A 23,450-nucleotide genomic window follows, 5' to 3' on the forward strand; every position below is an offset into this window, starting at 1 on the left:
TCAGCAATCTTAAATGAACTCAGTTTTATAATGTGATGATGTTTTTACTAAAAGTGCTTTTTTTTTTTCGCTTGAATGATAAATGTTGTTGTGCAGAGAATTGGCATGAATATTTTTTCAGATGTATTATATAGTTGAAGCCTACAAACACTACATTTATTAAAACAATTTCTTCAAAGCATGGTGAAATAATTCCCATTTTATTTGAATTTGCAGTAGAGAAAAAGATGATTTGTTTGCTCTTTTGTCAGAGAAGTATATATTACAAGGAGTAAAAAAAATTGGTTTTAGTATTAAGAGTTGTGTTTTGCTCTGTTTTGATTTTTTTAAACCTCAGTAATCACCTGAATTCCAGTTTAAAAATGCATAATTTCATATTTTTCCTGAAAGGGTAACATTGATAAACTTCAGAGGTGTGTTCTGTGATTGATTATTTTAGTTGTACATAATTTCTTCTAATGTACATTATGATCTCTTCCTAACTTGGCAGTTTTTGAGTTAAAAAACTTGGTCATCTGTATAATGTAGTAGAGAAAGATGCCATCTCTTGTTTTTCCTTTCATCGTTTGAGAGAAAGCAGTGCTTGTATCTATGATGACAAAACATATATTATACTGGGTAGCTAGGGTTGAAGAAACGTTTTAAAAATAGAACTTGCGCGTGAAATGGTTTGTATTAACTTGCTGCATATGTTTTTCTGGCAAGCTTTAATGGTTTAGACCTTTTCTGTATTAGGTATCTGTTTCTCATTGGTGGGGGAGTTGTTTTGTTTTTGTGGTGGTTTCTGGGTTTTTTTTGTTTTTGTTTTTTTTTGTGTGTGTGTGTGTATTTTTTGGTTTTTTTTAAAGAATTTGGGAGGTTTTAAGTATTTTAATCAGCTTAATTTTGTCAGTTTTCACAGTGAGTTGAGAGGGAAGTTAATTACATCACCTGTAATCTTTGGCAAGAATGTTTTCTCCTTTTGGAGCAAGGCATAAAACTTGGAATATATATCATCTGGTGTTAAATTTCTGCTTTTTCTGTGAAATTTTAAGGAAGAGACAAGCCTATAGGAGGAAAGGAAAACCAAAAACTAAATTCTGTTTGATCAGTGGAGGATTATTAGAGAGTGATATCTGCATTGTATCCAGATTCCTTCTTTGGGTAAAAGACCCACCAAACAACAAACCTCAAACCAAACAACCCAGAATGAAAGCCGTTGGAAGCTTGGAAGTGTTACCCATTATAGATACGATAGAATTTTGTTTCATTTTATATTTGGAATGTACAGTAATTTTTCAGGTGTATTTTGCTTCATTTAGTGTAGAGGATGGAACATTTAAGTGTGTGAGGAGTCAAAGCTGTTTGTGAAGTACTTAAGTATTTCTGGATTTGAAAAACTGAATGAAAAAGGTATAAGATCACCAAAGGAAAAAGGGGTGGGTTATTATGAAATGAGATGTCACTGTGGAAAAATGACTTCTAATTGCATTTCTGCTTAATTATGGGGCAATCATCTGACCCTAGAACAATGTGTTCGGTAGATGATACGCTTCTCTTTTTTTGGGCTTGCAGCATCAGAAACCTGGTTTGGTTTATACTCTTTATATGTAAGTGCTGCTCAAATCCATGGGGACTTCCCTCTAAGCATGTCAAGATGCTTAACAGATACCATGCATTCTTGAAAGTGCTGAGCCCAGCAAGCACAGCTGTGTTTTGGGCTTAAATCTTTGTATGTACGATACAGGAACAGCGCTGCTCGCCCCAAGACCTTTATGAGGAACGAAGAAATTAGAGCCAACTTGTAGTCAATGTTATTATCAAATTGAGAAATGCCTATCAACGAGGCAAGACAGTACTCATTTCAGGATTAAAATATAAGATACACTTAGGAGACATACTCTGTTTAGGATTGCTGTATTTTGTAAGGTAAATGTGAAAAGTTGTATTGATAAGCCAGCCAGACAGTCCACTGAATGTTGGAGAAGGTATAATAAAGGAACTGAAGACACTATTATAGTTTATAGATACATTTACGTATATATAAACTATAATACTGGGCTGAATTTGAATAGGCATTTTCTGATTTATTTACAGACTGTTGCTGGTTTAGTTGTATTAATATGTCAAGATATCCAAGCAGTGAGCTTTAGCATGCTAATTCTAAACGGGTTACTGGTCCTTTTCTCCTGATTTAGGACTCTTGCTTATTATATAGGCACCAGGCAAGTGAACCTTGATATTCAAATGCTGTGTTGCATGTTTTAGGCTGTCTGTATATTCTTCCAAGAGCTGGGAAGACAACTGTGAACATAAAATCACAAGGCAAACAGTGTTCGTAGATCATTTTATCTAGCATTAATGTTGAATTTTAAATGGAATTGAGATACTCTTTTTGCTAAGAATCAGACTATGTGGGAACTAAGAAAAGGTGTTATATTTTTGATTCTAAAAATGTTTCACATTTATGCCCAGAAATTTTGCTTACTTTTTGTGTGTGCAGAATACACATTGCTGTAGCAGAGAAGTGTGAGGTAGTAAACATCAATAGCTGGAAATAAAAATGCTAAGTGTTTCTGAAATTTTGAAAAATCAGAGTAGATACCTCTGTTCTAGTGCCTTTGATTTCAGAAAGTTAAGTCTGAACTTTGTGAGATCCTCCATATATAGTGCTGTGTTCTTCTGAAAGTATGTAAGGGAGCAACTAGTTGGTACTTGACTATAGAACAACTGGCCAGGTTACTGTGATAAAGTTTTAAGTCCTTTAAAACTAAGACATGAAGGTTTCTTTTACACAGAATACCAAATCTGGTTATTTAGAAAAGGGGAAAAAAACAAAACAAAACACAAAAAAAGTTTAAAAAATGACTTAATGGGCAGAACCACAAAGCCTTTTTTTTCTGTATATCTGTGTTCACCAGTCTTCATACAGACAAAGAAGCTACCTTGCTACTTAGAATTTTTATGGCCTTGTAGTTGTGGGCAGTACTTCACAGTCATGATTAATAGGCACTGGGTTTGATCAAAGGCCAAGTGAAATCAGTGGGAGGCCTTTTCTTTTCATGCTTGAGAGTTTTTTGGATGTCCTTGATATTGGGCTGAAGATAAAATGTAACAAATTGCTTCACAACCTACATGTAGATGCCAGCAAAACTTCAAAACATGCATTCTTGAAGGTCTGAGTTGAACTGGTTTTGCTTAGCTGGAAACTCATAATACCTCATTACAGGTGAAAGCCTGGAGCCACTGTTACATCTCAGCTCATCTCCAGGAAATGAGAACATTGAAAACTTATCATATGATAAATATATTAAATGCACTCATAGCTTCATTGCTTACCTATTAATTATTTTTACTTACATGTTAGTTTACATGAACGTAAGGAGATTTTAAGGACTTCAAATACATTAATATTGTGAGGTCTAGCACTGGAAGCTGGACCTCAGTGCTAAGAGATTAGAGCAGCATATATGTTGATAATTAATAACATCCTGATTTAAAAAAAATTTCAGTCTTTTATTGGTCTGAAGGTTTGCTTCCCTCTCAAGCTCGCTTACAGATTCTGGTATATTAAAAATACAATTCTGGCTCAAATGTATGTGGATTTGTTTGTTTAATACATGGTGGTAAATTACAGTAGTAAACTTTATAACTAATTTAACTTTGATTTATGCAAAATTAAGTACTTAGAAATAAATTACATTGTATTGATCATGTAGAATTTTGGTTAAAAATAGTTTATGAAGTATGAGACAAGTTCAAGGGAGAAGAAATTTAGCAATGGGAACAGCTGGCAAAACTGAGAGAATTACTTCAAAAAGTGCTTACAGAATATATTTTTTTAAAAAGTCTCCAATCACATAAAGTTGTTTTGGAGAAACTGTAAAACTTGAAAGGTTTTAAAACTCTTTTTTTTTAAATCTATTTTTGGTGAAAGTGTAACCTCATATCATCACAAATAATACTTAAGAAAGTGTGGCTTTTGAGAAACCTGTAGACTGGAGAAGAAATCTAAATTTATGCAAAATGGTCAGAAACTTTGTGATAAATATTGCTAGCTTATTTGAGAATGTGATGCAATATGGTGAATTATGCTGATTGTCTTTATAGTTTGATTCAGAAGGGTTGTATGTCAGTCTCTGTTTACAGTTTGAACTATAAATACACTAGACTATTATATGAACTCAGAACAGAACATTTTGCTGACTTAAAGTCAGGACTTCATGGGCTCTCTCAAAAAACCATGATGTTCTAAAGAGATGATCTGATAGCAGACTGGTACCTTAAATCATTTAATTAAACGTAGTCCCTGATAAGAGGTGGCTGGCTACAAAACTGTGGTATGTATCTGATTGCTTAAATCTGCTTGTTTGCAAAATGAATAGAGTAAAAAACGGCTCTAGGTGTTCAGCTATAAAAGTGCTTAATAAGACTTGTAGAAAAAATTTGAATATGTTTGAATGCTGAAAGGTTTATTGTTTAGTTTTTTAAAAAGTTGCTGTACAAAATGCTGGGCTAGATAATAAAATGGTAGGTGAAATTTCAATAAATAAAATGCATGTGCAGAAGGTTGATGACAACCTCCAAAAGCATATGTGCATGTTTATATGCACCTAATTAGCTAACTACTGCTCTTGAGGAAAAATATATGAGTTATCTTGAGTTTGCTGAAAATAGCTTGCTATTCAGCATTTTGAAAGAGCAAAGAAAAAGGTTTTGAATTATAAGAGAGATTTAAAAAACTAAGTGCCAATAGAAAACATCACACTTTGGTATACTTCCGTGGTATACTTGCATCTTAAATGTCACATTTTTAGTTTCTTCCTCTCAAAAAGGTACCACAGTATCAGAGTAGTGACAGTATGGAATATAAGGGTGTTTCCCTGTTAAGCATCCTCAGTACTAGACTAGAGTAAAAGAATTGGATTGCCTTAGTTTGGAACGCATCTGGTTCATCAAAGATAAGAAAGATCTATGAATCAAGAAAGTTAAGGGGTAGAAAGTATAGAAAATAGGGGTTCCTCAATGAACCTGTGGCGCTTTAAATAAAGCGAAAATAAACTCTTCGTACATCTTATGTGCTCTTATGTGCTCTTTGGCAATAATTTCCACAGTTTAATTGTGGACACCAAATATATGTGTGTTCAGAAAGGGAGTCATCAGTGGCTGTTAGTGATTCAGATAACCAACAGTGTAGGGGGCCTGTAACAGAATTTGGGACTTACCAACCTTTTTTTTTTTTTTTTTTCCCCTCTCAAGTGCTAGTAATGGAGGAAATGGTGCATAAAAATGCTGAATCAGTGTATCCATTCAAAAAGGCATCTTGATGGAACTTTGAAAGGTTGCTAAACATGCAGAAAATTCTAAATTATGTGTCCCTGAGAATTAAAGTCAGGGAGGCTGAAACCTAGAAATGTATGAATTTTTTTTTCCTTTACAGTGTTGGAGATAGGAAAAGAGAAAAAAAGGAGGAAGCTTTGAGATGGCTTTGATGCAATGTTACTCAGAATGTTGAGGTCAAGGAGAGTGACCGAAGGCCTTCGGAGGTTGAGAAATTTGCTGAGAGCTTTAATTTTGCAAAAAGATTTTTTACCTAAATATCTGAATAGTTTGAACTCTAGTAGTTTTTAGTACTTTTTTTTCCCCCAATAGTGCCCTGAAAAAGCTCTTTTTAGAAGCTTTAATGATATTTGCTAACTTTATACTGAAACTTATTGGGCTTTGTTTGCTGTCTGTTGCAGTTATTTTCAGTATTCATTTTCATGGCTATTTATATGTCTTTAATCTGACTTCTTCGGGCTAATACTTGTGTCACTATTTCTCTTTTTTCATTATATCTGTATATAAAAACTATCAACCTTATTTTGATGAACTCTTGATAGGTATGCTGAACATTTTGTCTATTGTATATATTAAGTTTTTTTAACTGAAGATTTAAAAATACATCCAATCACTTTCAAGCAGAAACAGAATCTAGACTGTCTGGAAACACTCAAGCCCACTTGCCTTTGAGTTAAGTTGGCTTAAATAAAATTTTCAAATAACTAGTAGAATACATCTTCTTTAAAAATTACATTTTTTTAGAAACTGGATCTTCCATTTTGAAGCTGAACTCTCTTTTCGTCTAGGTCTCAGTAAAGCTGAAATGTACAGAAATGTTTTATGTTATATAGATGAATAAATAAGGCAAGTGTAACGCAGGGTACATTGTTTAGCTTTAATTCTTTCAATTGCCAGTATAAAATACTGTAACTTAGTGTTTTTAACACTCTTTACATAAATTCTTGTTTGTCTGGGGAAAAAACACCAGTTAAATAAACCCAGTCTTTCCTCTTATGCTTGGCCTAACCTGTATCTTACATGATTTTTTCTCTTCTGACTACTTCTTAGTTTTTTCAGCATTCTCCATGGTTCTGGAAAAAACATTCACCACTGCACTTTGCAGTAGAATGACATTATTATTCAGTCTTTTTTCTGTATGTCCTGACACCTTGTTACCTTTCAGTTTGTTGCTTCCTTTACAGTCTTGACTGAATTGTGTATGTTGTTTTATGTTTTAAGATAATCAAAATTCCTGTAGTTTGTATTTTAGTCCCAGGTGCCAGATATTTTGAGGAATCTAGACCATGCAAACGAAGTGGGTTTTTATGTATTGATATTGAAATCTGTGCCCATATTTCTTAGGATAAAACTAGTAAAACTGTAAGGCCCTTTTTAAAGCTGAATGCTTTCACTTAATATATTTAGGGGTATATGTACAGAATTATAACATATTTGGGGAAATAGTGCTGGGCTTGCGTTAACAGCTGGGAGTACAGTTGAATTAAAAACAACAAGAGAAAAGCAAGTGGGACTAGCTTTTCACTGGGTGAAGCTGAAGTGCATGTTTTCCAGGTGCTATGTGTGGCAGGCTGTGGTTGGAATTGCTTGTTTGACCTCTGGGAGAAGACAGATAGCCGAGCCTTTGATCTGAAACATGCTTTTATGTATAAAGTCATTTGCATTTTGTGTTTTGCCACTGTCGTCTGCGCTACTCACTCAGCTTTTGTTATAATTCACTGACCTGCTGTTACATCTCACATTTTTCTCCTTTTCTGCCTATTGCAAGTGCACCCAGGAGAAGGATAATAAAGGGAACTGGAGAGATGTGACATATCCCTGCCTAAGTTATTATGTGGCCTGGGCCAAGTCTTGTTTCTGTCAGTCTTGTCCGTTCTCCAGAAAAAAACCCATATAAAGTATTAAAGACCTTCACTTAGTAGATTTATAATGTATGGGTATCCTATTGTTTCAAGCCTGTTGCTTTTATTTTCTCTCAATAAGCTTACTTCAGTCTCTTCAGAACTTAACCACAATTTGCAGTCTGTTCCAGAGAAGAATGTTTCTGGTCCAGCACTGCCTCTGTTGATCCATCCTTATGGGCTAGTTTAGGAACCTCCTTTCAGTTTGTTTTCTCTGAAGAATGTGTTTGTTCTCCTTCAGAAACATATCAATACAGTGTTGAAATGTGTTCTTTTATGTTCCATTAGTCTGAAGCAATTGCTGATGAAAGTAGGTGTTTGTGTGATGTGTTGAAGTTAATGGCTTCTGCTGTTTTTATTCCTTCTATGTTTTGTGACAACCGCTTTTGTGAAAGCTGTCATAATTTTCTTAGCTTCAAAGCATCATTTGAAGTAAAACTTGTAAAACATGAAAGTCTACAAAAGCAAGTTTCATCACTGGGGGAAAAAAAATCATAGCAAATTTTACCATGAGGCTTGGATTCCTCTCAAGGACAATATAGGATTTTTATAGAAAGAGTAGCTGCAATGTTTTATTGAGAAAGTGATGAGTAGAAGAGAAACTAGATTTGGCTTCTGATGTAGTTGTGAGATGACGGTTTTTTCTGTTAAACCAGGCTTTCTCCAAAACTTTTGAGTCCAAATGAGCAATTCCAGGCTAAAAGCTTACTTTGAAAAAATATTAGGTGACTGGAAAGCCTTTTAGGTTAGGAAGAAACTTCAGCTGCATTTGACTTTCTTACTTTTTAACTAAAAATACTAGATACACAAGTTTACAAGAAATGCCATTAGTTGACAGCACTTTTTAGTTATTCTTTGCCTTCTTTTAGTCATATCTAGCATAGACAATAGTAATTAAGAAATTATTTATTTAGTCTCTAACATCTGCTCTTTAATGAGCTATAAAAACTGAAGATGCTTGCATCATAAAGGTGAGCAAAATAAAGTATAAAGAGGTTATGCATATATTGCAAACAATAATGGAATGCAGAAGCACATAAGAGCTTCCTTTAATTCCATAATGAGAGTTGTTGTCTTACATCCAGGTGATTAATTATTGAAGAGAATATAGAAAACAAAGTCTTCAAAACTCACAGGCCTGTTCATGTTGATATTTAATGGTCCATGGCTACTCCCTTTTCCTTTTTAAATTCTTAGCTAGGGAATGAGGGAGTGGTCACTTTTGTCATGGAGGTGTTTGCAGCTGGGGAGGAAACCCGCCTTTTCATAAGGCAAGCTCCAGAGGCATGTTCCTTGTCTTTACTCTCCAACTTTTCCCCTATTACAACTGTGGTCTTCATTTAAGCTATCTATTTTCCCCCATGGGTTTACTTTCTATTTCCTGTGATAACAGATGCTATAAATAATTTCTATCCTGTGTATGAATGTACCACAATTATATTATTTAAATTGATTATTGATATAATATATATTTGTATAGATTTGCTCTAGTGGCACTTTGTTGGACTGAGATATAATGCCCAGACATTTGGCAAGGGGGACCATATATATTTCACCCCTGTGTCTCAGTTGTTCATATCTGGTTTTCTCTGGAGATTGTCTGTCCCTCCCTGAAAGGATGACAGGCATAAATTTAATTAATGGCCAGTAGATTATAATAATTCTCTAGCAGGGTTGCACTTCAGAATTGTTAATTCTTCTAAGTTGTTGGTGCTGTCGGTTTGTGCACTCACAGTATGGCTATGTCTTCTAAATGTGTTTTCCCAAAGTGTGCCAGGTCCATGGCCAGAAGTGGCTTTTTGTATGCCCTGTATCTTTTGGTTTGTCGTAGTTATTTGGTTTGATGATAAAAAAATGACCATAATTACCTTTGGAAATGTTTCAATCAGTATTTTCTTTTATACGGTGTTTTTTTGATTGTTTCTTTTTAATAAGTATTCTTCTTTTTTTACTTTTTTGATGGAGAAATGGAATCAGATAATGAAGTGGGTGGATGGGCAGAGATTGGTTTTCCCACAGGGAGCATTGGAGCACCTTCAGGTCAGTGAGGTGGCTCTCACAGGCTGCAGGGCGTTTATGTCAGGCAAACCCAGCAAAGCAAGCTTAAGCAGGAACGTCACAAACCTGAAGTGATAAGTAGGGAGCGGCAGCCAGCTAGATCTGAGGCACCAAAGGGACTCCTAAAGTTTGCTGCCTCTCAGAAAGTCATTGACCTAATAGAAACACGGGTGGGTGCTGTCTTCAAGGAGGCAGTGCAGACTGTGTTCGTTGAGTATCATTGTGGAGTCTCCTTCTGACAAATCTGCTTTTCCCAGAATTAGGTCCTGTCTTTCGTGTATCCAAAGAATAGCTAAGATCTCTGTGACTAATGATTGTTACTTCAGCCTGGAAGCTTATTCTTGAACTTTCTGGTTTGGAATTTGTCGCTTTGAACCTCAGTTCTGTCAGGCTGGCATAGCCGTGGGGAGCTCGTGGCTGTGACAGTCTGGTCCAGCAGCTTCAGAAGTGAAGGAAGGGAGTAAGCTTTTCAGTTTAAGGTTCATCCTTAGCTTCTAGCTATTCAACTTTATTAAGAAAGCATGTGCAGTGTTTTCCTGTCAAAGACAGTACCCCACTGTCACCTAGATTCTGTCTTCACCTTTTGATTGGATGCTGCCTTTATAACGAGAGCCTCATTCCTTGTCGTAGTTTTAACTGTGACTGTCAACTAAGCCCCACACGGCTGCTTGCTCACATTGGCTCACTGGGGTGGTGGAAAGAGAATCAGAAGAGTAAAACTGAGAAAACTCATGAGTTGAGATAAAGACAGTTTAATAGGCAAAGTAAAAGCTGTGAGCATGAAGCAGAGCAAAGCAGGGAATTCATTCGCTGATTCCCATGGGAAGGCAGGTGTTCAGCTATCTCCAAGAGAGCAGGGTCGCAGTGACTTGGACAAACACCCATCATTCTGAACATTACCCACTTCCCCCAGATTTATTGCTGAGCACAGTGCTTTATGGTATGGAATGTCTCTGTTGGTCGGTTGGGGTCAGCTTTCCTACCTGTGTCCCTTTCCAAGTTCTTGTGAACCCTCAGTCTCCTCACTAGTGAGTGGGGTGAGAAGCAAAAAGGCCTTGGCTCTGTGTCAGCGCTGCTTAGCAATAGCTAAGATATCCCTGTATTACTAAGACTGTTTGCAGTGCTATTCCAAAACAAAGCCCATACCAGCTAATACGAAGGCTGTTAATCCAGCCAAAACCAGCACATCCATCCTCCATTATTTTATGGCTTCAGAGCCAGAAAGTTAACACTGTGTGTGTGTGTCCCTTATCAAAGCTGCAGGATGCAAAGTCCAAACATGAACATTAGCTGTACCTTTGATTTTTTGATTGTACTGCAAGACACTTAAGATCCATATTCTAGGAGTTTGACTGGCTGGCTGGATGTGTAGGTGTGGGCAAGCAAGAAGGCAGGTCAGGCAACATAGGGGAAGTGTTTCTATCCTTTTTATCTTTATGGGTCTCCTTTCACATTTCTGTTAAGCATGCCACTGTTCTGCAGCCGTTAGGCAAGCTGTTGATCTGTTCTTGTTCATGCAGTTGCTAAAGCAAAGGCTTCTTGGGTTTTTCTCTGGGTTGCTGTATGAGTACCTTTGGTGCAAATTATGATATATGGATGAATATTTGGAATTGTGGATAATGAAAAATGCTTCCCTTTTTTGTTACTTGTAAATACTTGCCCTAGGGAACAAAGATACAATTAAATTATGGAATCAAAGAAGTCTTCAGCTTGCACCATGTATGAAAAATGTTTTGGCAGACAAAACTTTATGAAAAAAATGCTACTTTGAAGCTTATTCTCCTAGAACTCGTGCCTAATAAGAATGTTACTCACATTACTCAGTGATCCTGTGTCAATTCAGTGTCAAGTTGCCTCATCTCTACCAAGGAGCAGAAGACTTCTAACTGTGTTGGTTTTTATCCAGCTTTACATATGAATTTGCTGTTTCAGAATTCTCTGTAAATGGAAAGCATTAATTTCACCAGTGTGTAATTCACTAGTGCATATATATAATATATATGTCTACAGTTCAATATTTATTTGGAAACCTGTCTGTCCTCTCCTAGTATTGCCTGTGGGAAACATGGTACATACATGTTCCATAGAACAACGTGTTGCAGTGTATGTAGGTAAAGTGTTACTTACCACTTGTCCGCATTATACTTCATCTGTTGCCTTTCTAAGAGTTTTGGAAATATATAAGTAGATTCAAATTCCTTACTGATGTCCTCTAAGGGTTTTTCAAGAAATTAACAAGTATTAAGAAGGCATCTCTTTGCTTTTGCATGTGAAAATCATCTGAGAGACGGGACAAGGGGATATGCTAAAGTAGGTCCTGAACAGTCACTTTTACCTTTCATTTGCAGTTGAACTATTCAGAGTGGAATGGCTGTTTAGACCAAATTGAAGCTTTGTGATATCAGGATTAATACTTGAGGCATTAGAACTTGAGGTTGAAATATTCAGGGACATATAAGGTTGTGAGCACTTTTGGTTTTGTTCAGCTTTGCCTATACTAGTAAGGTGTCTTCTTGACTGATAGATGTGAAAAAATATCAGCAATTAATACTTTGGTGTTGCATGAGCAGGCTTAGATTTGTAATCAATATATAAGATATGTAGTCTATTGTTTTAGTGTGATAGGTTTCTAAAAATTCTCAGATTTGGGAGACAAAGCTATGTTTTTATTAATTATACAACAAAGTCCAAGTCTTTACTGGCTTCAGACAGCTGTGACCTCAGAATAAAATTGCCTTGATCTTGGCAATGAAAGAATGGTTGAGCTCCCAGGCACTAGGAAAATATACTTTCTAAAGTAATTTCTAGCAAAGAAAAGCTTCTAAAATGTTGCTGATCGCTCATCGCTACCCTAGTACAACCCGGGTTGCCAGCTTCATTCTGATTGAAGAGCGTTTATTTACTTCAGAGTGAAATAGTCCTGGGTGGAAGAAAGCCTGAATGAAGCATGAAACATGCATGTAATCTGCAGGTAATAAGATATGTAATAAAAACATGCTGAAAAATCAAACTTATATACATGAGTTTTATACATTCAGTAAGAAGAATAATTATGAAGGATGTATGTACTTTTTCAAGAGGAGAGAGTTCTTCCAAAGAGCTTTTTCCAAAGAGATTATTGGATAGAAATTGTGGTGGTAGTTTTATCTCCTTTTTGTTTTATTTTCTTTCTTAGCCCTGAAACTGTTTGCTGTTGGCAGAATAGCTGCAGTTGATTGTGTTTTTAATTATGGGCTGATTTATTTTCAGATCTCAATAGAGAATGACTACCTAGGCCCCAGAAGAATTGAGAGTCTGCAAAAAGAAGATGCTGATTGGCAGAAAAAAGCCCACATGGCTGTGCTTTCTATTCAAGATCTTACAGTTAAATATTTTGAAATAACAGCTAAAACACAAAAAGGTAGTTATTTCCTGTCATTCTATCCATCACATAAAAAAATTAAATTAATGTTTACCATGTTCTGTGTTGTAATGTGAGTTTTTTCATCAGTCCTTCTTGAGGAAAATGCAGTTGTCATTCCTATTTGTTTTTTCTTCTGTATCTGTTTGAATCTTTCACCTGTAAACCTTTTCAGATCATCATCAGAGGTGAACAGAATAGAAGTTTTAGGTAGAAGTTTTACAACCACTTACTCAATGTAATTGTATTAGCAACACTATTTGCAAAGGATTTAGGAAGCATAGAGTCGCTGGTGGGTTCTGTTTTCTGTCCTGGATATGGCAGACCCCTGCAGTAAATGTTAATTGTCTTTCACTTAATTTCCTTTTCTAGCCTTCCTTGCCTTACAGTATTTTTCTTCATAGCTCTAAGCATTAAGCAACATCTCAGTTTAACTACTCAGTGAAAGCTGCTCTGTTGTTCAGAAGTCTTCATGGATATAATCTTGGCTTTTCTGAGTTTGAAAAATGTGATGGTCTTAGTAAAAACTGGTGCAGTAAAGCAAGGTCAGATGACTTGGTATGTACACCTGTGCTCTTGTCCTTGTACCATTTTAACTCAGATAACCAGTTTAATAGGGCAAACAGTCCTTTTTCTAGTTCACTGACAGAGTTTCTCCTGGTGTCCTCCCCTGCCTGACTGCAGGTCCCTGTTTCTTTGCCTTGGTGATAGTGATTGTGCTAGCCCCACAGGAGAAATCCTTTTTTGACTGGTAGGTTTCTTGTCATCTCTGTACATGACTGCTACATCTGACTCAAGAGATGATAACCCAAGTTAATATGAAATGTCACATTGAGTCACCCTTATTCTGACTGGGTGACTTAATAGCTTAAAGCATGTTGGAATAAATTTAATTAGAGCAAATTCTAAATGTGCTAATCAGCTTTGCTCCTTTTCTAGTATGACAAAGGCAGCCAGTAAGATACACTACTAGTTGATAATGTGTATTTTTTATGTACAGCAGTCAGGATATGGGGGAAAACCAGTAGAAAGTGACACACCTGAAGGCTGATTACAGCCATAGACCCTTAGTATACAGGTTATTTTACCTGATTTTTGTGTTTGGGGTTTTTCTTGGCCTCCTGCTGATCACAGAGTAGTCTTACATACCCAAATATTAATGGCAGAGGAAAAACACATAAGAACATAAAGGTGTTTCTTATTACCTAAGAACAGCATGTAATAGCACGTGGTGACTGAATGCCACCCTTTTGATTCCATTACTTTTGTAGCTTTGCAAAGCTAAGTACAGTATCACATGACCTATATATTAACAATGGTGAAAGTCTTGTATGTGTCCGCCTAGATGTTATCTGGGGTCCAAGGAGAGTAAATCTGAATCAGGACAGGGACTCCTGCATTTTGAGGTAAAAGATGGATGTTTTAGTTTCACATGGTGTTCTTACAGAATTGCACTTGAAGTTAAGCTGAAATCTTAGTTTTAAATAGCAAATTTTTCACTCTTCAGATTTATTTAAACTGACGTTTATGACTGTAATCGTTATTAAGGTAAGCTAGAGACTTTAGTAACTGATAATATGTGGTTACAGAAGTGGGGAAAATTTGGAAGGCAGTTCAAGACCAAATGGTTGGATTAATGAGATTTTATTAAGTACAAATGTGTGCATTTTCTTTGCAGCAGGATCACTAGTGGTCTGAAGAGTAGACTAGTAAGATGCCTGGCTTTTTTTTCCTTTCTGTAGCTGTGTATGATCGAATGCGAGCAGACCAGAAGAAATTTGGTAAGGCAGCATGGGCAGCAGCAGTGGAACGTATGGAAAAGCTTCAGTATGCGGTTTCCAAGGAGACTTTGCAGTTGATGCGTGCTAAGGAAATCTGTTTGGAGCAGAAGAAACACGCGCTGAAAGAGGAGGTAAGTTTTCATGCCAGTAAGTAGAAGATGAAAGCATATAGAAGGAAGCAACATTAGACAGATGATGTTGCAATGTAGGTGTGTTGAGTTTTGTGCCACTCACGTATGTTTTCTGTTCACCTTTTCCTGGTTAGTCAACCAGAAGGACAGCTTTTGCTGTTAATGTTTACAGATGTCCACTGGGATGAGTAAAATAAAGGATAGGACAGAAATTGGCTGCTGTGTAATCTCTGCTTAGAGTTTAGCTCTCAGAGGCATGACCGCCTTTTCAGAACAGCTCTGACATTCCAGATGAAAGGTGTCTAACCATTAGTAAATATATAGGTGGCTGGACGGTTGTGTTGCACTCTTTCTCTGCTTACCTTAAATACTGCAGCAATCTTCCAGAGGGGCTGTGCTAGCTACAGTTTTCCTGAGGAAAGAGTTCGTGCACGAAACTGTGCTTAAATGCCTTAGCAGGAAAAAATCCACATTTATTGGGTTTTATGACAACTCCTCAAAAGTAACAATGCTACGAATTCTCTTCTAAACAAACTTTGCTATCGTATGGACGTTTGGTGTGAAAAACTTTGTCATACTATTGTTAATGTGTGTTCTAGCAATTAAATGGTTGTTTTAAGAGACCTTTTCGAATGTTTCAAGAAAATTTAACTAAACGGATGGTGCTGTTATGAAAAGGTTATCCAGAGAGCTCACGACTTTAGCACTGCAAAGGTTTGTAGGTTTGTAAGGCTGATAGACTATGTGCTTATTTTAGGGGCCTCTGTAGAAGACAGCTTGATCTGCAGGGAAGAGAGAGTACGTGCAAGACCCAGAGCACAAAAATAGATTTACTGCATTTCAATACTCTCTAGATTTGGAAATTCAACTCAAAAGAGTTGTCTGAAAACCTGAATTTGTCAGGCTGTTGTCATCCTTAGCCAAGAGCTGATGAGACAATCCAGCAGTACTAAATGGAAATATGTTGAATATTTTCACTTAGAGTAAACGTGCATCTTCTTTTCATGGCACATCTCATTTTTCTCCCTGTGGAGACCTGTGAATTTTTGTTGAATGAGATCTCAGTCTGGTAAATGAGTGAGTGTTTGGTTTGATATGCTATTAAGTATTAGGGGATGCACAGGAAAAGGAAAGATTCATTGTAGTATACATCGGGATGAAAGTGTTGAGCTGTGAGTTTGGGGCTTTTGAGGACAGAGAAATAAAGAACGTCTAATGGGCATGGTGCTCCGGGACAGTGTATCACAAGGTATAGAGAGCTCTGGGTCTGAGTACAGTGATAGGGAGATATGAGCACCAACCAGCTTCTGCTCTGATACCCATCATGTGTTCTGAGAATGTAAAGGGCTTAAGTATACAGCGTTGAATGTGGGAATGTGACTGGAGATCCCATCTCGGTGAAGAATGGTGGCAGTCTTATAAAGAAAATGTTTGTAGAACTGAAATAACCTCCTGGCAAACTATTTAACTATTGTATTCTAGAAGATAAAAACAGTATTTGTTTGAAGAGACTAAAATGCTCAAGAAATTAATATATCTGCATTTTAGCTGAGAAGAAAAATGACAGTTCAGAAAAAAGACATGATGTGGGTTTTTTTGAGGACAGTGTTGCTGTTCAGCAGGTTGTCTATGGATTTTTGAACATTTAGTCTTGGAAGATAATTTTTTTTATAAGGACATATTGTGGTAGGAGAAGGGGAGATGGCTTTAAACTGAAAGTGGATGGGTTTAAATTATGTATTAGGAAAAAATTCTTTACTTTGAGGGAGCAGCACAGGAACAGGTTGCCCAGAGAAGTTGTGGATCAACATCCTGAGAAGTGTTCAAGGCCGGGTTGGGTGAGACTCTGAGTAGCCTGGTCTAGTGAAAGGTGCCCCTGTCCGTGGTGGAGGGCTTGGAACTTGGTGAGGCTTCAAGTCCCTTCCAAGCCAAACCATTCTATGATTCGGTGAATACTAGCACTCTCTGATTGTTATGAATGCAACAACAAAGACTGTAGAGATTAAATTATTTGCTTTTGTTAATGCAGAAAATTGTGGCATTACAGGAGATTGAATTTGGTTCTCCTCAGTGTAAGTTTTTTTTCCACGGCTGTGGTGTTTTAACCCCAGCCAGCAACCAAGACCCATGTGGCTGCTCACTTGCTCCCTCACATTTGGATTTAAATTTGGGAACATCTGTTTTTAAGAAAAAGGTTGTGAAGGTTTGAGTCAATTTCACGGTTCATGGAAAAAGGGAATTTCTTAGGTGTGGTCACGTTTGACACTACTTAATTTAAAAAGGTAACAAACATTTCCCACACCTACTTCTGTCACCCCCAAACCCACCAAATTCTGCTGCATTTTTACAGTGAGGAAATCCTTGAAAATTGCCAAATCCCTTGAAAAATGCTAATACCATGCCTGAACAATAAACATTATTCCTCCTATATGGAAAAACTAGGGAGTTTCAAGAGAACCAGTCCTTTTGTCATGAAAAGTAGCCTGTAATTCACTCCAGTTATGTGATCATTATGTCATTTACTGTTCTGTCAAATTAGTAACTTAATACGGATGCACAGTAATAAAATGGCATAAGAAGACATTTTAGTGTAACACTGGACTCTAGCATATACATGATACCTTAATGATTGTAGGGTTTCTGGTGTTCACTTAAGGACTTACTGGAGTTTTCAGACTAATAGGTGAAATATAGAAGTACAAAATATAGCAGAAGAAATTTAAAATAGAAGTCACAGGAACTGATTTACAGATCTTCTGTCTGGCTCTCTTATATGGAAATAAGTATAGTACGCAGAGCTATTTGCATTTAATTGAGCTGTGAAATCTCTGTCAATAGATACTGATGCAGGTGCTAAAAGCATGCATGTTTTTTAAAATAAGGGATAGGACAAATTTATGAATTAAGGCCAGTAAGTCTGTTTTGTATAAGAGGCAGCAGTCTGGGTTTAGTTTTGCTACAGGGTGTGCTAGAGTTGAATCATTTTGAGAAGCTATCACTGCACTCACTGCCTGTTATGTTTCATCTTCCTGGATTTTTGTGGTTAACAGTTTTTTCCTGACACAGGGTATTGAGTAAAATGGATCATTGGTTTAATTCAGTACACATACCTTTCTAGTTTAGTGTAGTCATATTTAAATATGTTTGATAAATAAAACTCAAAGAACCCATTTGTGGCTGTTTGTTACAGATTCAGTTTTACAGAAAATAACACCATAATGTAGAGAACATGCTAGCAAATATTTTTTAAATGTGTAGCTACAGAGGTCCTGTATTTTTGCTTGGTAGACATCCCTTTTTAATGACTGTCTGTCTGTAATATGAAACTGGACATTTCTTCTGTATTATAAGGTGGCCACATCACAAATCTCCATTAAAATTTACCATTACTTTTATCCAGTACCTGAGAAAAACTATCAGATACACATATTTTGAGCAGGTAAAGAAATTGGATGTGGCCCTAACTCTTCTGTGTGCAGGTTGTAGAGGTGCATGAATTCCCTCCAAACTGAGCACATAAGATTCCCTTACATGCTGATATTTCTTGAATATGATCTGAATGGCTGAGTGTATTGAGCACATAAATCTTGTTTGCTTGAGTGAAAGAGAATTGCTGCGGTTCACTTTGGTTGTGTGTTACTTTTCTATTCAAACATATAATACAAATGAGTACTGAAATATATATATAAATATTTTAATCTGTGTATTTGTTCTCCTGTGAAGGACTCCAGAAAGAACAGAACAACTAAGTTGTCATTGCAAGATGATCAATGCATGTACTTATTCCTGTTTCCATATCCTTTCACGTTTTTTCCTCAGTTCTGCTTTTACAAGTTTTAACTGTAGCTTTCTAGATGCCTACTTATAGATTTTTGGGATTGAAGAAAAGAGAATTCTAATTTAAGTACGTACCTTCAGAGAATCAAGTGGTAGAGTAAGAGTGTGAGGGATGTTTCACACCATGCACTGTATGACTTGACAGTCTCAAAGTGTAATTCAATGCCACGGACTTATTTCACTGCCATATAGAAAAAAATGTCAGATATTAAAGGCATCTTAAACTGTGTGTCTGATCAGAACGTATCTTAGGGACTTGATGTGTTCAGTTTTAACATGTTACATTTACTGTGCAAGACAGTATCTATCGGTAATCATAAAATCTGCCATTTTGTTCTCATCATTATTCTGGAGTTGTATGATTTTTGTTTGTTTGTTGTTTTCTTTTTTTATTTAGATGCAGAGCCTGAAAGGTGGTACAGAAGCCTTAGCCCATTTGGACCACTTAGAAGCTGATTACTATGATCTACAGCTTCAGTTATATGAGGTGCAGTTTGAGATCTTGAAATGTGAAGAGCTGCTCCTGACAGCACAGCTTGAAAGCATCAGAAGATTGATGTCAGGTGCTTTATTTATTTCAATTAATACATAATCTGTGAAAGATAATTTTCTTCCTGTGAGTCCAGGGAAGCCTGTGGGAATGAAATGAGAACAGATTCTTTACCATGTGAAGAGCTGCAAAAGGACTATTAAATTAAAATTTACACCTGTTTATAAGGCATATACATACACACACAGAAGTTCTGGTATGGTTCTCATTGCCTCTCTTTGGATGTTTGTATATAAGGTGTGCAGAAGTTTTGAAGAACTGCGGTCAGGGAGGAGGAAATGTCTTAATTACCGGACTTGTCTAACTAAAAATATTAAGTATGCATTGATATTACTCATTTCTTGAAAGCAATTGGTTTTCAAAAGCAAAATCTGCAAACTGTGTTCCTTTTGTTACAGTTGAAACTCATTGTTATCTCAGAGCATCAATGCAGACCTTATGCCTCTAGAACCAACTATCCTATTACACCTCATGTCTTACAAACTGTAGAAACAGTATCTGTAAATCAGAGCTCTTTTTCAATCCAGTTCTGTCCTTTAGACCCTTCTATCTTTAATGTTTGTATTTAAGCAAGCTTTGTTTTACTGTTTTTAGAGTGTAGGGCTTGCATAAAAAATTTTGCTATGGATAGAAAATTCTAAGAGAGATTTGAAGCTGGATTGTATTGTTAGTAGCAGCTGGAAAAGGAGAAAACATAGGTATCACAGATTTGTCTCACTGTAACATGATTCTCCACCCTTATGGCTTGTGACGGAAACAACTGTAACTGTGTGTTTGGAACCTAAGGATTGGAAACTTTGTAAATGACTTGCAGAAATGTGGCAGCTTTAACTGTTTGCTTCTGTGGAGAATTAATTAGGGGTTTTGAGGTAGATAGATTTTGGGTTGGGAAATTGGGCATGTAGTTTTCGTACTAAAGACATGGTATGGTCTTACTTACAAACTGAAAGGAATTCCCTGAACAGGAGACTGAGAAGAAATGTCCTTTGTCTTTGGTGTAGTGATAGTAAAACCTCTGGGCTGTCAGAGAATTAGCTGTAAAAACGTCACAGGGCAATACAATTTGTCAATAATGATTTCTCCAGAAATCTCAAAAAAGCTCTCAACCCACAATCTAGTTCAAAATAAAACCCTCAGTCCCCTAAACCATCACCCTGCTCCTTCCTTCTTGGCAACAAAGCAGTTCACTGTTCTGGCTTTCTTTGCTATTTTAAATTTGTAAGATATTGTTTAATAATAAATCCCAAACTACCCCATAGGACAGAAAATGAAAAATACAGTTCCTAAATGTGTAGGAATTGTTCAACGCATGAAATTACCTTCTCAGACTTCCCTTAGATGGATGGAAGAATTAATGTGACTACATATGTTTGAGACTATTCAGCACCCAATCTGAATTCAAGCATCTAAAACATTTAGTGGTCTTTTAATATGTGTTGGTTCCTCTGATGTCAAAAGAAAAGCATGGCCTGTTACACTTTATTTTTAAAGACTACTGATAGTAAAGTAACAGACTTTGATTTTGCACATCTGTATGATTTGAAATTCATGTGTGTAAGCCCAGTAGGTGCTGTTGCATCTCTCTCGTCTTTGACTATATTGGTTCTGCAGAGCTAGTTCAGAGAGTTCTCAATTAATGTTTTGAGGGCATGGTTTGAATTGACTGCAGTTGGTTGTCAATAACACCTAGAATAACATCTTTTCAAATTCAGCAAAGGATGTAAAAAGGATCAGGTGATAACAGATTGTCATATTATGAACAACACTAGTAGTTTTTCACTGTCATTAGGCAAATACCTGCATTGAAATTCACAAAACGTGGCTTTATTAGGTAGAATTTCCAAGGGTTTTACCTTATTCATACTTAGTATGAGTACTTTTCTTGTCAAAATGGTTTTGTAATGAAAGTCTTCTAAATCAAAATTCAGCTGCAAATTCTCCCATTTTATAACTGTGTGGTTAAAATGTAATTGTCAGCCATGAGTCTTCTTACTCAGTGGTATCTAAAAGGCAGTTCCAGTGGCTCGCCAGTTTTTATATATTGATGAAGCTGTACAGGGTTTTTATTTTTCAAACTAAGTGCTGAAGTAAAGAAACTGTTTGGTATGTTTTATTAGCTTTTATTTTAAGGTGAATATCTTTCTGCGCTTTATTGTCTGGTCCTGCCATGACTTCTACTGAGCTGAAATTAGTATGGCAGTCAGAATTCTGGTTGCAGCATAGACTGTATACACAAACAACATGTAGTGACAGCAGCTTTTAAAATGGACTGTGTACTGAGGAGAATCCTGTGCCTGTCTCCAAATAACCATGTAGCTGAAGTAGGAAGAATTACAGTCTTTCTGAAAGTAGATGATAAAGTGGAAATAAGAAATTCTGGTTTTGCTGTGGAATAGACACTTGACAGACATGCAGGCTGCGTCTGCCTGTTTCGGACAGCAGTAATGCATTTCCTTCTTGGCGTACTACAAATATATCCTCCTTTGTATGCCAGTGGAATAAAGAATAAGAGATCTTTGCTGCTTCTTCATCCCAACATTCTTCAAGGATTTATAATCACCGCTCATTCCTTCTTGGCAAGAGATGAGAAGGCAGCATTTAAAGATGAGCTCAGTGTTATTCCAAATGCTTCACTCAGGAAGCTAAAAATCATGAGTGTTGATAAAACTATTAGTAATTACCTCCTTTTCAGGCCTGTAATGCTTTGAAGGATTGTATTGAAATTGCCCTTCCTCCCTCCCAGGGGCAGTGACTGGGACATCAAAAACCTATGAGAGGATTTTTGGTATCCTGTTGTCTGAGTCTCCTTACATGAAATTACCAGTTGGTTGTAACAGAAGAATCTGATGCTGAAGACTTCAGATAGTCTTGTCTATCCTGGACTTCATGGTGAAAAGCAGAGAAAATTGCTACACGCCATGGGTCTCTTGTGAGACCCAAAGACATGCATGGGCATTGTGCTCAAATTAGGCTACACGTAATAGGTGTACATTTAGAAATGCATTTGTGTTTTAATACTCTGACCTTGCCTGAATAGCAGTCTGAGCTTCATTGTATTAATTTCTGTTCCTCATAAAGACTTTAAAGCTGTGCAGAGTCTTGCTGATTAATGCTTTTCCTCTGACCTATTGATTTTGGTACTGGTCCTCTGAAAGGGCTTGTGGCATTCTTCTGCATCAAATCTTGCAACTCAGTGGGAGGGTTGTTGTTGAGGAAAACAAAATGTTAATCAAATGCGAACCATTGATTTGGTTTTTTTATTGCTGACATCTTTAAAACAGAGAAGAGAGATGAGGTGGTGTATTATGATACTTATGAAAGTATGGAAGCCATGCTTGAAAAAGAGGATATGGCAACATCTGTACACCTGCAAAAAGAGGAGCTGCAAAAGTTACAACAAAAAATCCGCCAGCTGGAAGCAAGGCGTGGACGTATTTCAGCCAAGAAAGCCTACCTCAGAAATAAGAAGGTACTGTTTAATTGTCTTCTTTTTGGACATAATTAGCAAATTGAATAAAACTTCAAAAGGGTTCCTTTCAGATACAAGTTTCCCAGAATTTTTGTGGATTATATTAATTGTTTGCTGAAAGTTGTTTTGCAGAATATTAAATAAAATAGCATATATTATTAAATTGATACATTTAAGGTTCTATTTACCTTCTAGCTTTAAAGGAACCTTCAATTACTTTGAAGTCAACAAATAAACTTATTTCTATTAACTAATCAGAGTACTTTCATGTGGGAAGTACATTCTAGGATGAATGTTTTTACAGAGAGTAGTTTTGTGTGTTTGCAGAAGAGAACTTGCAAGTGCGTTTCTCACGAATGAGTTCTATTTTCATTCTATTACCCCATCCTTTTAAGCTTATATGTTGTTGGTATTCTGTATTTGTCAGATCTAGATGAAATCCAGTCTATATTCCTAATTTGTAATTCTAGGTATGCTATTTAAGTCAAAGTTCTGAGAGACCATTGTAATACTTGTTAGAAAATAGGTTCCACCTCATACTGTGTACTATAAAACTATGCAGAAATGTCAGTTAAGGCCTCATTCTGGATTAGGATGATTAGGAGTGGTCCGTTTGGTTGTTTGTTCCCAGTCATGTCTCTATGTGAAAGATGACCCTTTCATATAAAGAGTTCTAGCAGATTGACAATAAACCCTTCAGGTCTTCCCTCCATAGTTAATAGATCTATTTCTGTACCTAAATCTGAAGCATAACAGAGCAAATCAAAAGTTGTTGATACATATTATATATTGGGTTTTTTGTATTTTGTGAGCCACTGCCTGGTTTCTAGTTAACCCAGTATGGAGAAGACTGCAAATGAAGTAATAGAAAAAAGGTCTCCTGTTAGCTGATTGTATGAAGTAGCTTGCTTAGTCATTGTGCTTGTTTCACATGAGTTTGTAAAGAGAAAAAGTATTAGGAACCTTGTTAGTATTTTAAGTAAGTGAACTTACCTGTCGTGTTA

General features: G+C 36.5%; 1 protein-coding gene across 1 annotated transcript in view; it reads left to right on the top strand.

Annotated features, from left to right (window-relative positions):
* Positions 1-23,450, top strand: part of JMY (junction mediating and regulatory protein, p53 cofactor) — a 63,159-nt gene that overhangs the window by 19,309 nt on the left and 20,400 nt on the right. Inside the window, exons 3-6 of the mRNA XM_040089897.2 lie at positions 12,528-12,678; positions 14,421-14,590; positions 18,825-18,990; positions 22,259-22,446. Of these exons, the coding sequence (XP_039945831.1) occupies positions 12,528-12,678; positions 14,421-14,590; positions 18,825-18,990; positions 22,259-22,446 (675 nt within the window). The remainder of the gene's footprint in view (positions 1-12,527; positions 12,679-14,420; positions 14,591-18,824; positions 18,991-22,258; positions 22,447-23,450) is intronic.

Source organism: Hirundo rustica, chromosome Z, assembly GCF_015227805.2.
Source record: "Hirundo rustica isolate bHirRus1 chromosome Z, bHirRus1.pri.v3, whole genome shotgun sequence".
Classification (NCBI taxonomy): domain Eukaryota; kingdom Metazoa; phylum Chordata; class Aves; order Passeriformes; family Hirundinidae; genus Hirundo; species Hirundo rustica.